This window comes from Lontra canadensis, unplaced genomic scaffold, assembly GCF_010015895.1.
Source record: "Lontra canadensis isolate GAN:19392208 unplaced genomic scaffold, GSC_riverotter_1.0 scaffold56, whole genome shotgun sequence".
Lineage (NCBI taxonomy): Eukaryota > Metazoa > Chordata > Mammalia > Carnivora > Mustelidae > Lontra > Lontra canadensis.
In genome coordinates this window covers 6293190-6313292 of record NW_022631050.1, presented here as the reverse complement: position 1 = coordinate 6313292, position 20103 = coordinate 6293190, and the positions used below count along the sequence as shown (strand labels likewise).

At 51.9% G+C, this 20103-nt stretch overlaps 2 protein-coding genes across 11 annotated transcripts in view; one reads left to right on the top strand and one right to left on the bottom strand.

The window, feature by feature from the left end:
- The window catches only part of LOC116878228 (endothelin-converting enzyme 2), a 30884-nt gene extending 11002 nt beyond the window's left edge, over positions 1–19882 (bottom strand). For 3 of the 10 annotated variants that reach the window (XM_032875506.1, XM_032875512.1, XM_032875511.1), the window contains exons 1-5: positions 1913–2074; positions 1539–1625; positions 1056–1191; positions 621–836; positions 58–182 (exon numbers count right to left, since the gene is read on the bottom strand). In XM_032875506.1, the coding sequence (XP_032731397.1) occupies positions 58–182; positions 621–836; positions 1056–1191; positions 1539–1625; positions 1913–1951 (603 nt within the window). In that variant the 5' untranslated portion in view covers positions 1952–2074. Of the gene's footprint in view, positions 1–57; positions 183–620; positions 837–1055; positions 1192–1538; positions 1626–1912; positions 2075–2408; positions 2438–2481; positions 2642–2683; positions 2719–13021; positions 13830–14351; positions 14636–19586 lie in introns of those variants that run through there. The other 7 variants (XM_032875515.1, XM_032875508.1, XM_032875507.1 and 4 more) reach the window with 7 other exon arrangements.
- Positions 10526–12888, top strand: CAMK2N2 (calcium/calmodulin dependent protein kinase II inhibitor 2). Its single transcript, XM_032875520.1, has 3 exons — positions 10526–10985; positions 11861–11934; positions 12164–12888. The coding sequence occupies exons 1-2, from the start codon at positions 10817–10819 to the stop codon at positions 11929–11931; spliced, it is 240 nt and encodes a 79-aa protein (XP_032731411.1). The 5' UTR covers positions 10526–10816; the 3' UTR covers positions 11932–11934; positions 12164–12888.
- Positions 19883–20103: the final 221 nt, after the last annotated feature.

Sequence of the window (20103 nt, the reverse complement as noted above, 5' to 3'; positions counted from 1 at the left end):
CTTTCTGGGGCCACATCCTCTCCCAAGCCCTATCCTGGCTTCCCTTAGGGGTCCTACCTTGTCAATGAGGTCTCGAAGTGGCTGGGCTCCCAGGTCTTCAATGCGCTCCACCTGCAGGCAGGAGAGGTAGAAACGCTGTGTCTTCCGCTCAGCTTCGCTGCTGGAGTTGAACGTGGTGTTTTCTGCAGGGGAGAACACAGGTCCAGTCAGCAACAATGCCAACCGATGACAGGAGTCCTGCGCCCTTACTTGGTCCCTCTCCGCCTTGTGACGGTAGTCCTCCTAATGTAGAGCAGGAAGACTGTCTGAAATGGCAAAGCATGACTTCCTCTCCCCTGCCCATGGAAACCCTCAGAGATCTCCAGGCACACACTCCCTGGTGCCACCCCACATCGACAGTGGTCTAAACAGAATGCAGAGGACATACTCAGAGGTCTGTCCCCACAAATCCATCCCCACCTCTCAGGGTCCCCCCGCTGTCCACATTCCCCACCCCAGCAGAGTTTGCAGTTGTCCACTTACTCATGCAGTCCCAGACATGTACTGAGTACCTTAATGCAAAGCCCTGTTCCAGGTGTGAGCTTTACTCAGCACAGCGCCTCCCCAACAGCCCCACTCACCCAGCAGGTGCTTCAGGATGGCCTGGTTCTGGTCCCAGAGGCTGTTGAAGGTGTTCCAGCGAGAACGCCCATCGGGCAGAGGATTTCTCTGAATCCAGCCTCCACAGGAAAACTGATAAAAGTCCTCACACGGACCCACCCCACGGTCCAGGGACTCCAGGATCTTTCCAGCCACTCGAACGCAGGCCTCTGTGAGGCAAGTGCTGTGGGATGGGTCTGTGGCAGGGGACATGGTGGGTGGGGGGGCAGGAGTAGGCAACTCTCAGTGAGCCTAGGAAAGGCAAACGCTTTGGGAAGGGTCATGACAACAAGAGGGTTGGGAGGAGAGAGAAAAGCTGGGGGAAGACTGGCCTGACCACAATAAACCTTAGCGGCCCTTGAATCCCCAGAGCCCCCACAGCTAGGAGGGCTGGTGACACGTGTGGGCCCACCTACCTCTGTGGTACTGGACCCCCAGGGCCACTAAGCAGCCCAGCAGCAGTGCAGCCAGCAGTAGGGAGACAGCTGCTAAGACCAACTCCAACTGGGTGTGGGAACCCAAGAAGTCTCTTGTCCTCTTCCGGAATCCCACCTGGGGAACACAGGGTGACAGTGAGCTAGCAAGCTGCCAGTGGGGATCCAAGATCACAGAAGGCCTCCCAAAGGGCGAAGACACAGGCAGTTTCCAGAGCCATGGAGCAAAGACGCTAAAGGGCTTGACTTTGGGCACAGGGGCAATGAGGCAGTCTGAGCTAGGTCCGGAGCCCGCTTTGTGCAAAGTCATGGCATACAATGGCCTCACCATAGTTCTAGTGCAGAGGCCAGAGATGAAGCTGAGGTGGGGGCAGGTGACCCTCCAGAGCAGCCCAAAGTTCTGGGTCTGCCAGGCGTCACGTCAGGGCTGGCGCCTGGTGAGAAAGGGGGAACCCCCTTGCCCACCTCCACAGCGTCCGGGGAGGCCCCGCCCTCTACGGGGGTCTCAGGTGCGTCTTCCTCCCGCAGCGTGGTCCGTTTGTACTCCACCATCTGCCAGACAGTCGGGGGCGCCAACCGAGGTCAGGCAGAGAGGGCCCTTTGCCCACGGCCCTGCCCCCGTGCCCCTGGCCTGGCCGGGCCCCCTCCTGTCCGCAGGGAGGATCCCCTCTCTTCTGCTGGGCTCTCCGGCCTGGGGCCCCTCCGACCCGCGCCCCCTCCGGCACGCAGCCCCTTCTCCGCCAGCCCGAGCCCCTGACGACTCCTCCGGCTCCCTCGGCCTCAACTCCCCCTACCCCCCCGCCCCAGTGCTGTCCCCGGAGCCTGGGACCCGCACTCACGTTGCCGCCGCCGCCCAGCTCGCGCAGCGCGACATTCATGGTGGAGTAGGGGCCGGCGGCACCTTAGGGCTCCCGGCAGCTGGCCCTCGCCCAGGCCGCGGCCTCGGCCCTCCGCCCGGTCCCGCCACCGCGCGCCATCACGGCCGCTGTCGCAGCCCCTCGCTCCGCCGTCGCCGCCGCCGCTGCTGCCGCCCCCGCCTGCCGAGCCCCCTCCCGCCGCGGCGCCGCGCCCGGGGGTGGAGGGTAACGTGGGGGGAGGAGCGCGCCCGCCGCTGCCCGCCACCCTCCCTGCGTCCGGGCGTCACTCCGGTGCCCGCGGCCGCGCTCCGGCGACGCCGGGACCCCTCTCCTCTTCAGAATCAGCCTGACCCCTCCCAGCAACACCCTCTTGCAAGCCACCCATAATTTCCATGCCTTTGCCCCCAGGCCCGCACGCTGGTGATATTTCTTGGCCTCCAGTCCCCACATTGCAGGCCTCCCCATCACCCTTGAACACCTTTAGGAAATGATGCTTTCGGGAGGAGCATCTGCCCGCGGCTGTCCACACAGCCCCTCTTCAGCCCGCACACACACAGCAGCACTCGGGGGTTGACCCACATACGGGGTCTCCACACGGCATCTACCCAGAGAGCACACGGACCCAAAGGACGCAGGCAGGCACTCAGCCCAACACAGGGTCCACACGCACAGAGTACACGCCGCACACTCACCCTCTATACCTCTACAAGGCCCCCAGAGCCAACACACAGACTACACACACAGCACACACACCTCACCCACACTCTGACTCCACTCTTCCCTGTTGCTTTGAGACTGCACTTTCACTCCCCAAGATAATCGTTGTCATCAGATCATCTCACAAAGGGAGGGTTACAGATGGTGACAAATTGGCAGGGAAAAAAGCAGCTATGCTCAGATATTTAAAGAAAAGACGTGCTAACACTTCTAACTTGAGGAAAGCAAACCATTTTATTTGGGAGGTTTACAAGAAAAAAAAACGAGCAATATTTAACTGAAAGGCAGTAGTGTGGTATCTATGCATGTGCCATCTGCCTTCCATATTGTCACTCCTTAATCAGTCCTGGTGCTATTGCCGTCTGCTGCACTAAAGAGTGCCTAGTGGGGTGTGTTTTTTGGTTTTGGGGGGCTTTTTTTTTTTTTTTAAAGATTTTATCTATTTATTTGACAGAGAGAGACACAGCAAGAGAGGGCACACAAGCAGGGAGAATGGGAGAGGGAGAAGCAGACTCCCCACTGAGCAGGGAGTCCGATGTGGGGCTCGATCCCAGGACCCTGGGACCATGACCTGAGCTGAAGGCAGAGGCTTTAACCCACTGAGCCACCCAGGTGCCCTGGGGGGCTTTTTTTTTTGGCCAATTTTTTTTTTTTTAAAGTGCCTCATTCTCCTCCCTCCCTCTTCCCCCAACAGAGTACATGAATTTGACCTGAGAAGGCTCAGGATGTTGGCAAATCCATAATCCATTTCTCAACACTCACCTCCATCCGCAGCTTGCTGCATGAGGTTCTGACATGGGCTGTTCTTGTGGCTGAGAAAGGATGGATGATGAATTGATCAGGCTGAGAATGTTGGATTGCTTTCTTTGGCACTTACACACACACATACACACAGACACACACACATACACACAACGCCAATTGCATGTTCTCAAATAGGAGACAGTACAGTATTATAGGTAGGCTGAAAGATTCTGGATTCAGACTCAATGTCCTCACTTGAAAAATTGAAATAAAAGTAGTCCCCATGTCAAAGGACGGTGTCCGGCACATATAGGGCACTCACTCAATGTGTAAGCTGCTCTTTTTGTGTTATTGTTAAAATCCTATGGAAAGAAAGGACAATCATAAGGCTGTTATATTTCCTCCAGGTAGTAGGTTCATTAGGTGTTCCCTGAGCAAGAGGCTTTCACATTCAGCCATACTGGGGTCTGTAGCAGCAAGGCCTTGTGATCACCACTTGGGACAAGTTTTTGGAGTTGTTCATGTTCGCTCTGATGGCAGTGTGGCATCGCAGCTCTCACCTCTTTCCTTTATCACCCCCAAGGCTGGATGAAGGGGACCACGGCAGTGGGGACAGTCTTGGCAGGTGGGAAATCCCACCATGGCATGGCCAGGGTTGTGTAACCAAAGCTGCTACATAAGAACTTCCTGGCAACAGGCTCATTAGAAATAGTCCCGTGGCTTCCCTGCCATGATGGAAATGACACATAGCCCTTTAGCACATGTCAGCGACTGCTGTAAGGACTTTACATCCGGGCGCTCATCTACCGTCATGGCAATTATGAAGCCATTTTATGGTTGAGGAAACTGAGGCATAGAGAGGCTAAGAGTCACATGGCTAGTAAGTAGCAGAGCTGGGATTCCAACCCAGGCAATCTGGCTGCTTTCTGGAGAAAACTTTAGCAACAGGAAGCAAAAGGAGGATCTACTTCCTCCCAACATTAGTTGCTGGTCTTCCATCACATTTTCTCTGCAAGGGTCATGGGGAACACATCAGTTTTCAAAACCAGACAGACCTGGACTGAAATCTGGGCTCAATTCTTGATCAGCTGTAGGATATTTATCAAGTTACTTGAAAGCTCGGACCCTTAATTTTCTTCATCTGTAAAATGGGAATAGTCATCAGTGCCTCAGAGAGTTGCTGTGACAATTACATGCAGCCACTTAGGAGAGAGCCTGGTACCTAGCTTTACAATGTTCTCAGTTTCACCAGACTTACCCTAAATGCACATTTCCTTTCCATGTCTTTTTCCTGATTCAAATCATGTATTAGGCTCATAACTATTTCTGATTACATGTTAAATATCCTAGCATGAGAGGATTAGAGGTTGCTCTATTCTATAATTCTATTTTCTTTCCTCTGTGTTTATCACCTTTGTCTCTTTTTCCCTCTCTCATTCTATTATTTTTTTTCTATCTTTTCTGCTCTTCTTTTCCTATTCCTAAAATGATCTTTCTTTTGGTCTTTCCTCCCCCTCTAAACTGATTATGAATTGAGAGGACATGGGCAACGGTTTATATGCTATATATATGTCCTTATATGTATTATATGTCCTTACAAGGACAAAGTAGACATGAAGATAACAAAACACATTAATGTCCAGTGTTGACAAAGATGGGAAATATGAGCACTGTCTATACTGCTGGTGGCTTAAAAATTGATATAACTTTTTTGGCAGTATGAATCAAAAGGTATAAGTATGGGCACCTGAGTGGTTCAGTTGGCTAAGCATTTGCCTTCAGCTCAGGTCATGATCCCAGAGTCCAGTATCAAGTCCCACGTCAGGCTTCCTGTTCTGCAAAGAGTCTGCTTCTCCCTCTGCCCCTCCCCCAATTTGTTCTCTCAATCTATCCCTCTCTCCCTCAAATAAATAAATAATATCTTTTTTTTTTTTTAAGGTTGTAAGTGTATATACTCTGAACCAGAAAGTCTGATTCTGGGAAATGATTCCAGGAAATAAGCATTATCTCTAGGATGTTTGTATTAGTTAGCTTTTGCTGCAGAACAAAACTCCCCAAACTTTGTGGCTTAAAATAGCAAACATGTATCATTTCTTATGTACTGCAGGTTGATTGGGTGGTTCTTCAGTTCCACGTCAGCTCAGCAAGAATTGGATGGTGTAGCTGAATGACCTCATTGCCATGTTTGGGCTTCAGTCGGGATGAGGGGGCCCTGGCTCTATGTGGTGTCTCCTTCTTCAGTAGCCTAGCCTGGGCTCCTTCATATCGTGGTCTCAGGATGCCCAGAAACAAAAAGGCGGGCCAACCCCAGTACACAAACAGTTTTCAAGCCTCTGCCTGCCCCATGTATGCTAATGTCCCTATTGGGCAAAACAAGTCATATCGTCAAGCCCAGATTCAGGGAGGAAGAAATAGAATTTACTCCTTGATTGGAGGAGCTACAAAATATTGGGACCATTTTTTCCCTACAACATTTATTCATCACAGCACGGCCTGTTATAACAACAAAAACAAACAGGGGTGCCTAGGTGCCTCAATCGATTTAGAGACTGACTCTTGATTTCAGCTCAGGTCATGATCTCAGTGTCCTGGGATGGAGTCCCACTTCAGGCCCCCACTTCAGGCTCTGCACTCAGCGGGGAGTTTGCTTGAGGATTCTCTCCCTTTGCCCCTCTGTCAGCTCTCTCTCTCTCTCTCTCTCTCTCAAATAAATAAATAAGTCTTTAAACAAATAAACAAACAAAAAGAGTAGAGGACTGAAAAAATAAGAGTAGAGGTCTTGTTGAATAAATCAAACATGCATACAATGGCATAACAATGTAACATTTACAAAGAATGATAAAGAAGAATTAATGCTCTGGGGAAATATTCTCCATCTAGAATTAAATGGGGGAGTAAAAGGGTTACAAAATCTCATTTTTGTTAAGCAAAAAAAGTATAAAAGCACAGGTTTTTAAAAAGAGATTGGAAGGATAGCAAGAAAGTGTTAGCATATCTAATGATGAGACTACTCTTAATTTCTTCCTTGGGCTCTCCTTAGGCTCTTCTACACAGCTGACAATTCTATTGTCTTGCACTTACCTAAGCACTTTACATATGTTAATTTACTTAATCCTCACACCGACCCAATAAGATATAGTATAGCAGTATCATTGTCCCTGTTTTACAGATGAGGAACCTAAGAGATAGGGAAGCTTACCAACACACCCAACGTCACACATCAGGCAGAAGGCAGATCCTTGATTTGATTCTAAACTCCATGCTCTTAATAAGTACTATTTCTTCTGAGTCAAGTGGTTTGTGTGGGTGGGACCAGAGTGTGATGTTTGGTAAATGGACTATACCTTTGGTTTTGAAACTTTAAAAAATCATCAAAAACGTTTTATTGCAAAAGCAAGATATTCAGGGCACCTGGGTGGCTCAGTGGGTTAAGAACCTGTGCCTTCTGCTCAGGTGATGATCTCAGGATCCTGAGATGGAGCCATGCATCAGGCTCTCTGCTCAGTGGGGAGCCGGCTTCCTGCCCCCCCCCACCTGCCTCTCTGCCTACTTGTGATCTCTCTCTGTCAAATAAATAAATAAAATCTTTTTTTTTAAAGGCAATATATTCCATAAATATATAGAATAAAAAGATGAAATTTCACCTGCCAGGATCCCAGGACCACCCTTAGATAAAACCATTATTAGCAGTTTAGTATGTATCCTTCCAGATCTTTCTTTTATATGCATTTACATACCTAAACACACAGTGTGTAGGTGTGTATGCCTAAGTGTGTGTATATATTTTTTCTCTATATATGAAATCACACTCCACAGTCATTATTTGGTGACACTTTGGCAGGCTTTGGAGATCTTACCCTGTCAATCCACACAGATCTGCCTTATTCTTTTTTTGTGATTTATCAGCCTCTCCTAAATAGAATGAGTCCCAGAAATACGTCCTGGTATGGACTTCCTTCAACAGGGTGAGAGAAAAGAGCCCCTAGAAAGAGTTTAAGGAAAGAGAAACATAGTCACCACAGGTGTCAAAAGATGACCCTAACATATTTGTAACAGGTTACATTTATTTCCTAGGTTTGCTGTAACAAAATACCACAAACGGAGTGTCTTAAAACAACAGAAACTTATTTTCTCACAGTTCCAGAGGTGAAAAGTCCAAAATCAAAGTATCAGTAGGACCATTCCCCCTGTGAAGGCTCTAAGGAAGAATCCTTCCTTGCCTCTTCCAGCTTCTCATGGTTCCCAGCAATCCTTAGCGTTCCTTGGCTTGTAGGAACTCCTATCTCTCCTTCTTCATATAGCGTTCTTCCCTGTGTGTATGTGTCTTTGTGCATCAGTCCTTTTATAAAAACATCAGTGACTGGATTTAGGACCCACTCTAATACAGTATGACCTCATTTTAATTTAACTAATTATACCTGCAAAGACCCTATTTCCAAATAAGTTTACATTCTGAGGTTCCAGGTGGATGTAAATTGGGGGGGAGGGCTATTCGACCTGATACACAGGCTTAAAGTTTCCAACTGAATAAAAGTGCCACTATTACTCAAATGTCAAAAAAGCTTAGTATTCTGTTTAGAACATATAGATCAAGTCCACTAGGTTTTGAGAGACTTTCAGTTGAGAAATTCAATGTACTGTCACAAAAGTTCAAACAAACTTAATTTCATTTCAGTTGTGAAGATGAATTTTCACCTCATGGACAGGGATGTAGAACTTCAGAATTTTAAGTAGAGGATCACAGTTTAACACACACACACACACACACACCTGCATTTTTACAACGTAACTGTAGCTTATGTCATTCTGTATCTTCACAATTTTGTACTTAGGTCTTTTGCTTTAATCATGATCTATCACACACATCAGGGACAGGAATAAGATTATTTAAGAAGGAGCTAACCAAATGAATTCCAAGTTCAATGGTTATTTCTCCAAACTCTTCACTCTGGGAGTAGACAAGAGAATAATTCCAATTCCCCAGTGCTCTCATCTCATCCTTGGCAAGAACTCTGATGGTCACTTTAGCACTTTCTGGTGAGGCACAGTTCATTACCTCCTGAGACAATCCACTTCATGTCAGGATGACAATTTCATCTACAAAACTGTCCTTAATGTATGTTCTGTCATCTCCAGTGCTTCAGACTAGAACACAGAGGTTCAGAGAGGTATGCATATTATGCAAACAGATGAGGAAAAGCTTGGAGGGATATCCATGAAAGGTTTCATGTAATTTTCTGTATTTCCCTAAAATATTACAAGTATAAGTGAACAATTTTTTTTAAGATTTTATTTTTAAGTAATCTCTACACCCAAAGTAGGGCTTGAACCTATAACCCCAAGATCATAAATGGCACACTCCACTGACTGAGCCAGCCAGGCACCCCAAAATGAATGTAGTTTTAAGAACTATAATTATGGGGCCTTCAGTTCAAGGTCCCACAGAAAGTGGCAGAGCCAGGATTGGAACCCATTTCTGGACAATCTCCAGTGGGGGTAGAATTTTCTGGACTCTCTCCTAATGACCCTGAGCTCCAGCATCTCTTGTCCTTCCGGATCTCAGGGCTCCTTTCATTCCAGCTGGGCCTCCAGCTTTGGCCCTCATCCCGGAGAGCAGGATGCAGCGGAGGAGGACTTGATAGGTATAGGCCTCTAGGTCTGGGGCCTTGAGTGAATCCTGCACAGATGTATTCTCTGGCACTACTCCCGTTGCCAGTCCTGATTCCTGAGGGCAGCCACCATGGCATTAGCCTCTGTATCCCTGGGACTAACGTTTGATGAGGAGTTGGAAGAAGGAGACCCAGCACCAGGCAGCTTTACTAACTGTGTGATTTGAAGGAAAGGAGGTAAAGCGCTTCAGCGACAGTGGAGAACCCCTCAGCCTCGGGTATGTACTGGATGTACGGGAGGCTTATTACCCTAATCATCGTTGTCGTCAGCTACGCCAAGTGTGGGACCTCCCCCCACCTTCCAAGGCCAGTGATTGCGCCAGAGTCCCTGCGTGCTAGCAAGCAGGTGACGCTGTTGCTGACGGCCGGCTGGGGGTACGGCAGAGGAGAGAATGCTTTCCCTTCTGTACAGCGGGAACTGTCACGTGACACCACCCCCCCCCCCGCAACGCTGGCGGGCGTACCCTCTGTCCCTCTTCTTCTGCCTCCGGATACCCACGGGCGCGCGCCGCGTCCTCAGGCGCTCCGGGCTTCCCCGCGTCACCTGCAGCCAGGGCGCCCCCCGCGACGCCGCCATTCATGCCTTCTACAGAGCGCGCGCAACCCGAACCTCCAGGGCCAGGAGAACTGCGGGGCACGGGAGGCGCTTTGAGCTAGAGTTTCGAAGCCAGCAGCAGGGGTGGGGGGTCTACCCTGGTGCGCGCGCGTCGGCCCAGTTACCGAGATTCTTCCTAGGAGAGACCGAAATACACAGACTCAGGAGATGGTAAAGTGGCACGTAGGTACGGGGGCCAAGCATGGAGACATACAGAAAGGCAGAGACAGTTCTAAGAAACAGAAGTAGATAGAGACTGTGACACAAAGAGATCCGGGGCGCAGAAACAGATACAGACACAGAGAGATAGACTGACACATAGATAGGCAGACACAGACACAGACGGGCAGTCAAAGAAACACTCTAGAGAAACAGTTTAGGACCCAAAGACCAATCCGACACAAACGCGCCAACCGCGGTGACACCACCCACCCGCCGGAGCTATTCCCGCGTCCGCGGGTTTCGCACAGTCCAGCTCACCTAACAGGTGTGGGACCCCCCCCCCACAGCGTGTTTCCGGAGTCCCCCCTTTCGAATGTGTCCAGACTCCTGGCTTCTGGCCCCGCCTCCCAATTCCCAGTCCCCCTTCCTCGCCTCTAGGAGCCTCCTTGCCAGACCCTCCTCCCGCACCTTGGCTGCCGGTCTCCCTCCCGGCCCCCACTCCCCAGTCCCGCCTCTCCCCGCCAGATTCTGCACTTGTTGGCCGGTACAAATCGTTCAGCCTCCACTCCCGCCTCGTTCAGGACCCTCCCACTAACACTCGCAGCCCTCGGTTGAGTGCCGGGCGCTCTCCGGTCCGCCCCCCCGCCCGCCCCGCCTCTCTCCCTCGGTCGGTGCCCGCCCCACCTCCACCGCGCCCCGCCTGCCGCGCTCTGCGGCAGTCGGGTGCTCATCGTCATTCCGCTCTTGCCGCCGCCGCCACCCCCGCCCCCCGCGCACCGCCCCCGCCCGGTCCCCGTCACCACCTCCGCCGCCGCCGCCGCCGCCTGCCCAGCGGCCCGGGAGGCGGAGGCGCGGGGGAGGAGGCCCCGCTTGGCTCCGCAGCCCCGGATGCTGCATGACTTCATCCTTCCGCCGGCTCCCCTGCTGAGCTAGGGCCGGTCCGGCAGCTAGCCCGCCGCCCGCGCCCCGCCGCAGTCCCGCGACCACCCCGCGCCCGCCATGTCCGAGATCCTGCCCTACAGTGAGGACAAGATGGGCCGCTTCGCCGCCGACCCCGAGGGCTCCGACCTCTCCTTCAGCTGCCGCCTGCAGGACACCAACTCCTTCTTCGCGGGCAACCAAGCCAAGCGACCCCCCAAGCTGGGCCAGATCGGCCGAGCCAAGAGAGGTATGCGGCCGGGGCCCGGAGTCGCCGCTTGACCCAGAAACCCTTCGCCGGGCGCCCCCCGGCTGCGGTTCCCCGCCAAGCTCCCGCAGCTCTTGCCGCAGACCAGCGCAGCCAGCCGCTCGCCGGCCGGGGTTTCGGGGGGGGGTGTCCCCGCTGCAGTCTTGTGTCCCTCTCTTCCCCTCTCCCGGGAACGCAGTGCCCCGGATTCGATGATCGCCACCTCTGGAAGTAGAGCCCTGACACCCGGGCAAGGGGGAGGGGCCGGCCGGGGCATTTGGGGCTGCCTGGAGTGGGAACGTGGGGCGACCGGCCGCTTCTTCAGGATCAAAGGCTAAGTCGGTGGATGCTTCGGAAGAACCTTCGGGTGGGAAGGGACGTCCGACTAGAGAGGACGGGGGGGGGGGGGCGGCCGGGGATTCGGTTGTCCTCGTTGTTTGCATAGGGAGAGGGTTCTGTTGGTACCAGCATCCGAAGAGGGATTCAAGAGGCGAGAGGGTTCGGAAGAGGGTTGGACTAGGTGAAGATTCTGTTTGAGAAGGGGGTCTGTCGAAGAGGGGGCTCCCACGAGCAAAAGGATGATCAGCTCGGATGGAGGAGAGCTCAGGCGGCGGGAGGGTTTGGACTGGGAGATTGAACTGCCGGTTGGAACAGGGGGCGTTCCTCCATAGGGAGGGGAGGAGGGCCTGTGGGAACTGGGCTCCGCGGAGGGTCCAGTCGGCAAGAGAATTCGGATGGGGAGGGCAGTTTGGCACGGGCATCCGAGGGGCGTCACTGGGCCACGGGAAATAGCTGTTCGGGGCGCGAGGACGTGGGGCCCATTCTCGCCGCCGCCGCCCCCTGAGGCCGCGCGGCTGACGCGCTTTCTCCCTGCGCAGTGGTGATCGAGGATGACCGGATAGACGACGTGCTGAAGGGGATGGGGGAGAAGCCGCCGTCCGGAGTGTAGACGCGCCGGCTCGGGCGGCGGGCTCCGGGCCCAGCCCCGCAGCGGCCAGGAGCGCGGGCCGGCTATGCGGCTGCCGGCGCCCCCCGCCCCGGCCCAGGCGCCCGCCGGCGGGGGCTGCAGGGCCGCGCCGCCTTCGGGTTGGAGTCGCTGCCGCCGCCGCCTGGCACTCCGGAGCTGTCCGCTTCAGCACCACGGCGGCGGCGGCGGCGGCGGCGCGGACCCGCCCGGAGCCCGCCGCCGCGCTCATGCACTTTAGAACCTCGGGCCGCAGCCCCACCCCGCACACCGGAACGGACACAGAGACCCGCGGCCCTCAGCCCCCGACCCGCCCCCTCCCGCACGGCTCCCCTGCCCCGCCCCTCTCCGGCCGGTCTGGTCTGCAGAGCCGGCTGCCGGCCGGTGTCGAACCGCGCGCGCAGCCAGGGATGTTTGGCTGCGTATTTGCATGAGCTTCCCACCTACCTGAGCCCAGCCCTCCAGGCCGCTCCCTGACTCCCACCCTGTCTGGCGTGACCCCAGCCTCAGCCTCTTTCTAAGGGACTTCCTCAGCACATTTGTATTTTTATATCCGACTCTTTGTTTACTGGCTCCCTCATGGTTCGTGCCCCCCCCCCACCCCCAGTCTCGGCCACGCTCTTCTGCGCCTGGCAGATAGGATGGGTGTTGAGTCTGAGATGGAACAAGCCCCCAACATGGTAACCAACCACATGGCCAGTCTGCTCACTCTCTGGCAGACCCCTCCTCTCAAGGTATCACCTTCCAAGGGCCCAGGTCTGATTTTACCTTGGACCCCTGCATCCTGCCCCTGGGAACCAAAGTGAGGACTGCTGTGCACCTTTGGATGACACCTGTGGCCCTGGAGAGGTTTTCAACCCAGGGGTGTTCTTTGTAAATGTTCTCCATCCTCACTGTACCAGGAGTGTGTGAATAAACACAGACCTCCCTGTGTGTGTGTGACCACTGTTTTGGTCTGCTCAGGACCCAGGCCGAGATGGCTCCAATCCCGTTTGGGGAGGGGGGCAGGTGCTTGGGAGTCTCAGGCGCAGGTTGCTGGCAGGGAAGGGTTGCCAAGGAAACAAGCAGGCCAGTCTGGCCTGAGAAGTTCATTACAATGTAGCTTCCTGGGGTAAATAAACAATCTAAGCAGGATAGGAGACTAGAGTTGGAGCTGAAGCTGGGATCAGAAGCATAAAACAATCTTGATTCAAAGTCCGCACCCTCTGTTGGGTAAATCCAGGTTGAATGGGGGTCGATAATAGGCCCCAGGGATGCAGGTCTCAGAGTCTGGCTGGCATACGGAGGGGATGTGCTGAGCTTTGCCCTAGGGGATGAATCACTGGTGGTTCACTATGGTAAGGGAGGAAGTTGAGGAATTCAGGAAAAATCTGAGGAACCCAAGAAGGAAACCAGAAACCTGGGATCTGGGATCTAGTTTGACCTGGGCTGTATTGTTTCATGTGGGGTTGCTCCCATCAGCTCTATCTTAGGCATGAGGCCTCTGGGATTGTGAGCACCTTGAATCAAACCCTAAGCCCTGAGTCAGGAATTCCAAGTACTTGAAGAGCCCAAGGCAGAAAGGCAGGGAAGGCCAGAGGACCATGCCTCTGGCCTCACAGCTGAATGGCATGGAGGAAGTCCTCATGATCTGAGTCCTGGAGGAAGCAGGGTGCGATGGAAGGTCGAGGGGGTGAGAGGATCTGAGTTCCAATGGCCAGCTGGGCCACAGTGAGCTCTCTGCCCTTCTGCATGATGTAAAGATGGAAGTGGAAACCGCTGCCATAGGTTGCATGCCTCAGGGACCAGCTATATCGCGCTTGGGCATAGTGTCTGGTCCGAAAGTGGGGAGCAGCTGAGGTCAATGAGATGAACCGACCTCCATGGACCAGCACCCGGCTCACCTGCAAGGCAGACAGAGAAGTCACTGGTGAGGAGTCCATCTCCAGGTTCTCAAAGGTCAGTATGGCCCCAGATACCCTTTCAGGTACCACCCTGCATCCCATAGCTCAGGACTCTCCATGGAAAGAGTGAGTCTCCTCTCTGGCCCTAGTCATTCCATGGAGGTAGGGCTATATTCAACCCAGGCAGGACCTGGGAATGATGTCAGGAGCAGGGGCACTGCTTTCCTGTCAACTACTCACTCTCCTGGTCTGTATTACCTATCTGGAACCTGGCTGCTACCTCATCCCTATGGCAACCCAGTAGCCAATCATCAGCACCTGTGAGCCTGGCCACTCCAGCCCCCTATAATCTTGACCCAGCTTAACGACCCCCCTCCTTCAGGTAACTGCAGTGCTGAAGGTGACCCACCACCTGCTCCAAACTATGCCTCCTTCCAGCCTCTGAGTTCTTTCAATCTCCTGAAACCCCAGTCTCCCGAAACCCACCTCTTGGTCTGCCCTCCTTTCTTGTTGCTCCCTCACCTCACTTAGCACCTGGTCCACGGTGTGGACACCCTCAGAAGACACATTCCAGGGATCCCGTTCTCCAGCTAACAGGGCATCCAGCGTGCCCTTCTCGAGCACCACGTCGAAGGAGCCACTGGGGAAGTCCAGGGCCCGCACATCCATGGTCTCCCAGTGCAGCGAGGGCACATGGGCGTAGCGAGTCTGCATCGCAGCCACTACTACTGATGAATAGTCCACACTGGTCACATCAGGGAAGCCTCCAAGGAACAGCTCGTAGCTCAGGGCACTGTTCCCACAGCCTGGGGTGGGAAGGGTCAGAATGGGTGGCAAAAGGGCTAGGTTAGCTTTGGTTCTCACTTGCCCCAATTATCCATCCACTCTTGGCCGATTTGCTCTCAGCCTAAACCCTCCCGTATGGAAGGAAAAGAGCCATGTACAAAAAAGCACAAGCCTTGGAGTCATACAGACCTGGGCCCATATCCTGATCTAACATTCTGAGTTGTACAGACTAGGGGCAAGTTGTTTTCATACCAGGAACTTGGAATTTCCTATTCAGAAAAATGGAGATAGCAATGCCTAGCCTACATGCAGAATGTGATACGCTAAATTTAAAAACTAAAGGAGCTGGGGAGTAGCTGAAGGTGCTCTGAACTTCCGAGTTCAAAGATCTAGATTCTGACAGCCATGGTGAGTCATTCCACTCCGAGCCTGTTCCCTCCTACTCAGAGTTGGGATACTATTGGCATCATTAGGACCATCATATTATTATTAGGATACCAGTAGTATTTTTTTTTTAAGATTTTATTTATTTACTTGACAGACAGAGATCACAAGTAGGCAGAGAGGCAGGCAGAGAGAGAGGAGGAAGCAGGCTTCCTGCTAAGCAGAGAGCCCGATGTGGGGCTTGATCCCAGGACCCTGGGATCATGACCCGAGCCAAAGGCAGAGGCTTTAACCCACTGAGCCACCCGGGCGCCCGGATACTAGTAGTATTATCCTAATTCCTAACCTCTCAGAGAAGCTTTGATCATATCAGCCCTGGGAAGACGTCATGTTAGGGGTTACTATCCTACTTCAGTTTCCAGGGGCAGAATTAACAAGTGTAGGGGAACTTGATGGGGACACACAGTAGGGCTGATTCCTTGTAATTCCTTAATGTATTAAGCACTACATTTGGGTTCTGCAGATGAATAGGGAGCTCATGCACTACATTTGGGTTCTGCAGATGAATAGGGAGCTCATGCTCTGGTGGGAAGAAAAGATGTACGTTCATGCAATTGCGACATAATGCGATGAGAGTTTCAATAGGGACGGGCTGTTGAAACACATAGGATGGCTCCTGCCCCCACCTCTGGTGGGGCAGCCAAGGCTTTCACAGAAGTTGACAACCAATCAGAGTCCTGAAGGACCCTAACACTCTGGTGGGAAGTTCCTGGAAAGCAGTTCCAGAGGGCAGAGTATGGGGAGAGAAGGAGTGGAGGTTAGAGGACAGGATCCACAATACGGTAGGTGTGACTTCCTAAGATGGCATGCTGGATCTCTTGTGGTCAGTCTTAGCCTGGGAATGGAGCTGGAGGACAGTTCTGGTGGCCCCACAGGGGATCCCCAGCTCTTGGGATTAGATTGCTTTTAATCCCCATTTGCCTCCTAAAAGGATCATGGGATCAGCTGTTAGGATAGCCCTAATCTAGCAGGGCTTGGCACTTGAACAGGGCACCCTGCTGGCTGGTCCTCGGCTGCCCCTTCCTGTGTTCCTCCTCAGACCCTACAGCTGAGAGATAGTACTATCTTGCCTGGGAAAACCCAGTTTGTGTTTTTCCACACTGGAACCATAACAAGCCTGGGGAGATATACCACATTGGTGAGAGGTGAGGGTGGCTTTGCAATAGACCCTAAGTGAGTTCAAGTTGAAATCCCAGTGAGTTCTCTGACCCACGATCCCCTCACCATCCCACACCCAACCTCATAGGCCCTCAGAGCTCTGCCCAATTGTGGACAAACCCAAATTTCCTTCCTTTTTTCCCCTTGATACAGGAATGGCAGCTTCCAAGAGAACTTTACTAAGGATGAAGGGAGAACAAAGCCTGCCCACAGAGCCAATCATGCTTACAAAGCAGTGATTTCTCAGTAATTGAAGGCTGGCAACGAAGAAGGGGCCTGGGAAGGCCACTGCCTTCCTGCATTAAGCTTTAGGGAAGCAGAGCCCTGGAGAACTGAGCCACATCCAAGAACTCTTTACACAGGAGCCCAGAGCTATGTGGATGCAATCCCAATAACAAGAGACAGAGGTGTAAGCCAAAATACCAATTCATTAACTTATTATAGGAAAAATAACCATCTTAGGGACTGAGCAGTTTGTCAATAGGAAATACAAACTGAAGCCAAATTAGGATCAGAAGCACAGAATCTAACAAGGAGAGAGAATCAGAGTTGGGTGATATTGGCAAAGCTGGGACAGCCATACGCAAGCACCTGCCATGAAGATCTTCCAGCCATAGGTACCAGACACACAAGACCTCAGGCAGGGTACTCTGTTCTCTGGACAATCCTGGAGAGACTCCCCCCTGACTCCCATTTTCAATAACAATGATAGCTAACAGTCACTGAACACTGGGTTCTATGCTAAGCACTTTATAAGAATTATTTCAATTTATCTTCAAGGTAGCTCCATATAGAAGATACTGTTATTACCACTACCATGTTCTCAATGGGGGATAATGAGGCTGCCCAAAGTGGATAAGGAACTTTCCCAAGGTCACACAATCAGTGATAGAGCCAGAATTTGGATACAGGTCTATCTCACACCAGAACCAGAACTCTTAAACCACTATGCTACACCGCCTCCCAGTTTTCAAGAGGTCTACTCACCTTCAGTAGTAACATTCTGTCTTTAGCTACATCAGCATGACCATTAGGCTTTCATTTACATCATTCACAATGTGGCCATTTTATCAGTCTCAACAGAGTTCAGATGCCTCTCTGTGCCCGTCAGTGTTATGCAACAAGAGAAACAGAAGCTCTGGAGTAGGATAGCACCCTTCACCAATTACTTGCTGCATGACAATAGTGGACCCTGTCAGTGCTCTGACTCAATCCCCTTGGAGTGCTCCTAGGTTTTGGCATGGGTTTGCTTTTGACATTTTGCATCTCTGACACTTCAGGCTGAAACCACCTTCAGGGAGGCTTTGCCTGTGATCACAGTCCTGCTTGGCCTTTTCCCCTTCCCTGTTCCCTCACAGTCTTAACAATTTCTCCTGTAACCACTTTCCTAATAAATGACTGGGACATGAATCTTCATCTTAGGGTTTGCTTCTGGGGAATCCAACCTGAGACAATGACCCAGAGCAAGGTCACCAAATCCAGCCTGCCACCTGTTTTTATAAAGTTTTACTGCTACACGGCTACTATGTATCATTCACTTCTGTATTGTCTGTGGCTGCTTTTCCAGTAGAGCAGCAGTCCTGAGTAATGGTGACGGAAACTAAATAGGTTGCAAAGCCTAAGATATTTACTACCTGGCCATTTTCAGAAAAAGTTTACCAACTCCTAATCGAGAGTAAGTCTTATAATAATTATCACTCACCTCGATGGGTTGTTATGAGGACTACATATGTTAGAAGGGGCCCAGCACACTCTCTAGAACCTGCCAGGTGCTCAACTTACGTTTGCTTTAGGTGGAGTGTAACATAAGGTATTCCCAAGTTGTAGGTCCTGTTCTTAGATCTGGGAAATCTTGCCAGGAAAGCATTCCTCTCATTTTTAAACTTTTCTCCCCTCTATCCAGAAAAGGGTACCTCCCGGTCTGGCAGATTTTAAGGCAGTGTTATTCTGCCAATCACTAAGTATGAGAATCAGTTGTGGGCCTGTTGAAACTATAGAATCCCAATGCCCATTTTAGACCATCCCTAGACTCTCAGGGTAGGATCCACCTTTCCAGGTGATTTTGGTGGACACCAAAGCTTGAAAAACACAGAGATTTATGGTAAATTTATAAATAAATACAATTTTTTTAAAACAAACAATTCAAGAGAGTTTTTACCTCTGGGGAGAAGGGGTTTCGGGGACCATGCAGAAAAGCTTGAATATACATGGGGCCTTTTATGTTGCTAGGCATTGTCTTAGATAGCTTTCATACTTAATCATTAAAAAAGACAATAAATAAGTACTCTTATTTTTTAAAGGCTGAGAAAATGAAGATGCAGAAATTTAGGTGTTTTTTCCATGACTCCACAGCTAAGATTCTGTGTTTTTGCCCATGATTCCACAGCTAAGGTTACATAAGTGAAGATTCCAACATAATTAACTACCTCCAGGGTCCAAGTTCTTAAGCACCGGGTTATACGTCCTTTCTAGTCCTAGGAATGTTCTATTTCTCAAATTGAATAGGGCATACAAATGCATTAGATTTATTATTCATACTTTCCACATATGCTGTATTATAGATGTCTCATATATATACGAAATATTTCATTTAAACATACACATGCTTTTACAAATACCAAACTAAAAACTAAATTGGAAGGAAACCTATTCCTCAAACTTCACTAGAGCTCCCAAGGCTGGCAGTGGGAGAGAAAGAACCCCAGGGCGCAGCTGGACCTCTCAGAGCCCCACCGTGCATCCCTGCATTTGTACTCCCCCCCCCCCCCCCGCTGTGGAGACACCACCCCCCCCATCTTGGCTGCAATCTCCCATCCGACCTCAGAGGGCGCTGTTCTCGTCCTCACTGCACCTGGGACACAGGACCAAGTGTCAGGACTGGGAGTGTGGAGAGAGGTCTCTCCATGTGACAGTGGCTTCCGGTGCCCATTGGCGCTAACAGATAAACGTTTGGCATCGTGCTCGAGGTGCCTGAACGTTCCTTATCCGACTTGAGCTCGTAGTTCCACTTCTAGAAGTAAATCTGAAGCTCAGAACGGGTTCACAACTTGTCCTAAGTCATACAGCCAACTAGCAATGGGACTTGAAGTAGATCCTCTGAGCTCTCCAGTACTCGAGGCTGTCTCCCCGAGAGTCCAGAACAGGGTCCTAGAATACCTACAAACTCGGACTTATAAACTTTCTCCGGCGGGGGGCGGAGCTTGGACTAAGACACTCTCTTGGCTCCCGCGGCCCTGGCGAAATACGGCCGAGATTATGAGGGTAGGGGATCTTGGCTGGTGAGAGGGACAAACAGACTCTGGAAAGCGGAAAGGGCCGGGGCAGCTCCAGCCCGCTCCATTTGGGGTGGGGAGCTCCGGGACTACCCACCTAGCACGAGGATACGGTCTTCGGGCCGCAGCTCAGGCTCCAGGAGGGCACGGAAAGCGGAGAAGTCCCCAAACCACTCGTAAGGGGCAGAGTCAGCCGCATTCCGGTAGCGCTGGTCCCAGTACTGAACCTCGCGGTACCTGCAGTTCTGCTCTGGTATCTCCGGCGGGGGCGTTGGGGCCGGTGGAGAGGCCATGCTTGCAGCTTCACCGCCGCCAGGGCACACCGCCAGCACCTTTGGACCGGGCTTGGCGCCCGTGTAGCCAATAGGCACGGTATCATTCGGGAGGTGTGGCCCTTGTGTCTCCGCCCACCACATGCAGTTGCTCTACACAAACACGTGGAACTTCCGTCCTCTGGTAAGCGCTCTTTGAAGAATACTCCGGGTGGGAAAATCCTATCGTTCAGAACTTGAATCGGCCAACTGTACTGCTCCCTCACTTCTGAGAGTCAAACTCGCAGTGTCGGACTCACTCGGCTAATCACTGCTTATTTTCAGTTTGGTCGGCTCTTGCCA

Bases quoted from the DNA above. Each gene is read 5' to 3' on its own strand.
- CAMK2N2 (XM_032875520.1), top strand. From the start codon at position 10,817: ATGTCCGAGATCCTGCCCTACAGTGAGGACAAGATGGGCCGCTTCGCC. The intron at 10,986-11,860 runs GTATGCGGCCGG...CTCCCTGCGCAG, and splicing joins GATCGGCCGAGCCAAGAGAG to TGGTGATCGAGGATGACCGG.